The sequence below is a fragment of the Rosa chinensis genome, chromosome 3 (genome assembly GCF_002994745.2).
Source record: "Rosa chinensis cultivar Old Blush chromosome 3, RchiOBHm-V2, whole genome shotgun sequence".
In the NCBI taxonomy this organism is placed as follows: Eukaryota; Viridiplantae; Streptophyta; class Magnoliopsida; order Rosales; family Rosaceae; genus Rosa; species Rosa chinensis.
Genome location: NC_037090.1, coordinates 15,304,020 through 15,308,079, shown reverse-complemented (window position 1 = coordinate 15,308,079; position 4,060 = coordinate 15,304,020). Strand labels below are relative to the sequence as shown.

The 4,060-nt window shown below is 38.5% G+C and overlaps 1 protein-coding gene across 1 annotated transcript; it reads left to right on the top strand.

The window, feature by feature from the left end:
• The first annotated feature begins 319 nt into the window (after positions 1–319).
• LOC112195003 (aquaporin PIP2-1) lies at positions 320–1,987 on the top strand. The gene is made up of 4 exons (XM_024335286.2): positions 320–745; positions 1,003–1,298; positions 1,387–1,527; positions 1,632–1,987. The coding sequence occupies exons 1-4, from the start codon at positions 448–450 to the stop codon at positions 1,749–1,751; spliced, it is 855 nt and encodes a 284-aa protein (XP_024191054.1). The 5' UTR covers positions 320–447; the 3' UTR covers positions 1,752–1,987.
• Positions 1,988–4,060: the final 2,073 nt, after the last annotated feature.

The window sequence follows — 4,060 nt, the reverse complement described above, 5'->3', positions numbered from 1 at the left end:
TTGGTATGAATTTTTTTCCGTTCCGCTCCTAGTCACTTCCTACCATTGTCGAATTATATGGACATTATAGTAAGTAATGCAGTTATAATCACAGCTCAGATGACTCAGATGAAAGTCATGACACCATATAAGTTTGGTTTGATTAGTTGTAGAGCTTACTGGAACCATCTTTAAATAACCTTCATTAGACAATATGAGTCATAGAAAGAGAAAGGCAAACAAAATTTGTGACCTTGAAGGCTTGGACGGCCAACACAGAAGTTTAATAATCCTACTCCACTTTCACTGAACTCCAAAAAACACCCCCATATAAACCCCTCAGCTCTCCACTCGTTCTCATCAAACGCTAGCGATCTCTTTCAAAGCCAACACAACACTTACTCACCTCTTGGCTTTCTCTTCCTCTCTGTGATTCTACCTCGATCAACTAAGCTCAATATCATAGCCATGGGCCGCGATATTGAAGTTGGAGGCTTTGCTGCCAAGGACTACCATGACCCACCGCCAACACCATTGATCGATCCGGAGGAGTTCGGAAAATGGTCCTTTTACAGAGCCATCATTGCAGAATTCATCGCTACACTTTTGTTCCTGTATATCAGTGTGCTCACTGTGATTGGATACAAGAGCCAGAGTGACACTCTCAAAGGTGGAGACCAATGTGGTGGTGTTGGCATTCTTGGCATTGCTTGGGCCTTTGGTGGCATGATCTTTGTCCTTGTTTACTGCACTGCTGGAATCTCTGGTGAGATATCCTCTAATCCCTTAATGAAATTCCCAATTTGATACGTAGAGAATTTGATCTACATTGTTTACTCATTCTTAAGTTTCAGAACATGTTATCAACATTCTGATTCTTAGAGGCCTTGGTTTTGGAACCTCCCTTGCTCATTCACTAATTTATTTTTGAATTATCCTGTTGAAGGGGAGAGTGAGGCTGCTTCTACATCTTTTGGGGTTCAATAGTTATCTGACAGTTACTTCACTAATATGTTTATGCAGGAGGGCACATAAACCCTGCTGTGACATTTGGGCTGTTTTTGGCTAGGAAGGTGTCATTACCCAGAGCTGTATTGTATATTGTGGCTCAATCCTTGGGAGCAATATGTGGGTGTGGGCTTGTGAAATCATTCCAGAGTGCTTTGTACACCAACTATGGTGGTGGAGCTAATGGGCTAGCTGATGGGTACAGCAAAGGCACTGGATTGGCTGCTGAGATTATTGGCACCTTTGTTCTTGTCTACACTGTCTTCTCTGCCACTGATCCCAAGAGAAATGCAAGGGATTCCCATGTCCCAGTAAGTACTTGAATTATTCTAAAATTAGTCGAGGAAAGAAAAATTGATTTTAGTTACTCAATCTTGGATTGTGTTTGATTGATGAAAGGTATTGGCACCACTACCAATTGGGTTTGCTGTGTTCATGGTTCACCTTGCCACAATCCCAATCACTGGCACAGGGATCAACCCGGCTCGAAGTTTCGGAGCTGCAGTGATATACAACAATGAGAAGGCTTGGGATGACCATGTATGCACCTTTGCCCTTAACCTCATAATTTCACTTGCAAAGGAATTTGGTTTTGCTTAACTTGACAATTGTGCTGATGAACTTATCTTTCATGATTGTTGCAGTGGATCTTCTGGGTTGGACCCTTCATTGGTGCAGCCATTGCCGCTTTGTATCACCAAAAGATATTGAGAGCAGGAGCTGCTAAGGCTTCGGGTTCTTTTAGGAGCTCTTCCAACATATAATTCTATCAGGGAGAATTGCATGCGTTTTCTAATGGTGTGGGAGACTTTGGAAGCTTGAACCATGGAATCTGTATATTGTTTGTGTTGGTATGTCTGTTGTGAACAAAGGCACTTGTTTTAAATGTGCCTTGGTGTTGCATTTGCTCTGTTTTTTTTTTTTTTGGTTTTACCTTTCAGTTTGGTTATTAAGTATTCATGTTGTTCACCAAGAAATGAATGAGTTAGTTGGGCTTTTTTTTTTTTTTGAAATAGAAGTTGAGCGTATTAGATCAACAGTCAAAAGCTAAAGTCTATAAAGTTTACATAAGTCATCCGGTCATAAAATCCGAACTACCTATCTAAACCAAAACAAACTATTAAGAATCTCTGGGACGCTCACAATTAAGCGACCCTATACAAGATAAAACCAATCTCGCCTCTTACGGAAAGAAATCATTCAACTTGCCCTATCTCGCCAATTACGCAATTGTGGTACAAACTAGATACTATAATAAAACCAATCTCGCCTCCTACGGAAAGAAATCATTCAACTTGCCTTACCTCACTAATCACGTAATTGTGGTACAAATTAGATATTAGAAACATCATAGAAAAATCATAGAAGCTCGTTCAAACATGGGCTCATATCCTAACAAAAATAAAATCAATAAATCTCCAACTCCTCCCTTTCGTGTTGGAGCTCGTACCAGCAACAGGCACCAAAGATGGATCTAGACCCGACCCAAACTCTAGATATGTGACCCAACCTAAATCAACAGCGCCATTGACCGACGCAACAGGAAAACCAACGAGCCGATCCGACTCGTCGTCGACTCCCCTGATCTACGATCCTGCCGAGGAAGCACCGGCATCTCCACCGAGTTAGTTGGCCATTTGTTTGTCTCTTGGTCCTTTAATTAGCATTGTGGCATTGGGAAACACCCGCTTAATAAAATGCTACCAGTGATACATTGATTGATTTTTTTTTTCTTTTTCAGAATATATACATGAGATAGTACAACAACCTAGAAACAAATATTTTAGAAATTCACCTCAAGTAAGTTATAGGGATGAATGATGATGGATAGGGGAGAGGAGTTTGATTTTGTAATTTCAATAAGGAGATGGAAAATATACAATTTGATTTTTTTTGTTGAAGTATTCTTCATACACATGACAAATAGAAAGCTGCGCCCGAATACTTATACATGAAAATAAATAAAATTAAATGAACAATTACAGTATCACACATTCATTTCTTCAACTATCTGTGTAAACACGTGGGTTAAAGGCTAGTACGTTATAAAAATAAGTTGAATTTTTCTACATTTTTCTTAATTTATTAACTTCTTCCTCATTAGTACATATTAATTTCCTCAAATACTGAAATACCTTATTTTAGGCTTAATGTACAGAAACATTTTCATTTTCCTCTCATAGTAAAATACCTATATAGTGTGCTATCACATTGAAAGCAGAGACTTCCATACTAGAAGTCATGTCCGTAACAAACCCCTTTATCTTCATATACATGGCATGAACAGGTTTTGAATATTGAAGTGGTGAACTGGTGATACCAGAAAAATTTCTGTTAAGGCATTCATTGAGAAATCTTTGGACAATATGTAATATAAATGATGCAATTGTACCTCTTAATCTTGATCTTATCATCATGCCAAGCTATCATGCAGTAGATACGTACATAAGCCACATTTATGATCTTGACTCTTGAGGCTTAGGTTGTTCTGAGTTGCTTCCGTTCCCAAACAATTTGTCCCTGAATTTCCCCTACGTAAGCCAAAGTAGATTTGTCTAGTGCTGAGAACAAACAATAGAGAATTTGTCTATTGCTCTTACAGCTCAAATTCTCAATCAACGATTTCAACTTCTCTTTCTTGGAAATTTCTTTCAACCAGAAAATTTTGCTGCGCCAATTAATTAGAATTCATCACATCACAATTAGCTGTTCAAATCAAGCAATAAAAAGTGGAAAGAAATACATCCAAGGCCAGCCTTTTCAACATTACTTCATATACAAGTCACAGTCACTTCCCCCTCAATTGTATAAACACCAAGCCATCCCCATACTCGAAATTGAAACCTTATTTATTCCCAGCAATTAATACATTCAGCATCTTAATTGAAACAATATATAATACATTCAGCTTTCATGAAGTTTATATAATTAGCCCTCTTCTCTACCATTCAGCTGCCAAGTTTCACATTCTTTTTCTAAACCACATTGAACCATATACAACAAGCTTTACAAACCAATGGCATCCGAGCATTCCAAGTTATGTATCTGCGCAATTACACTGCTCTCTCTAACA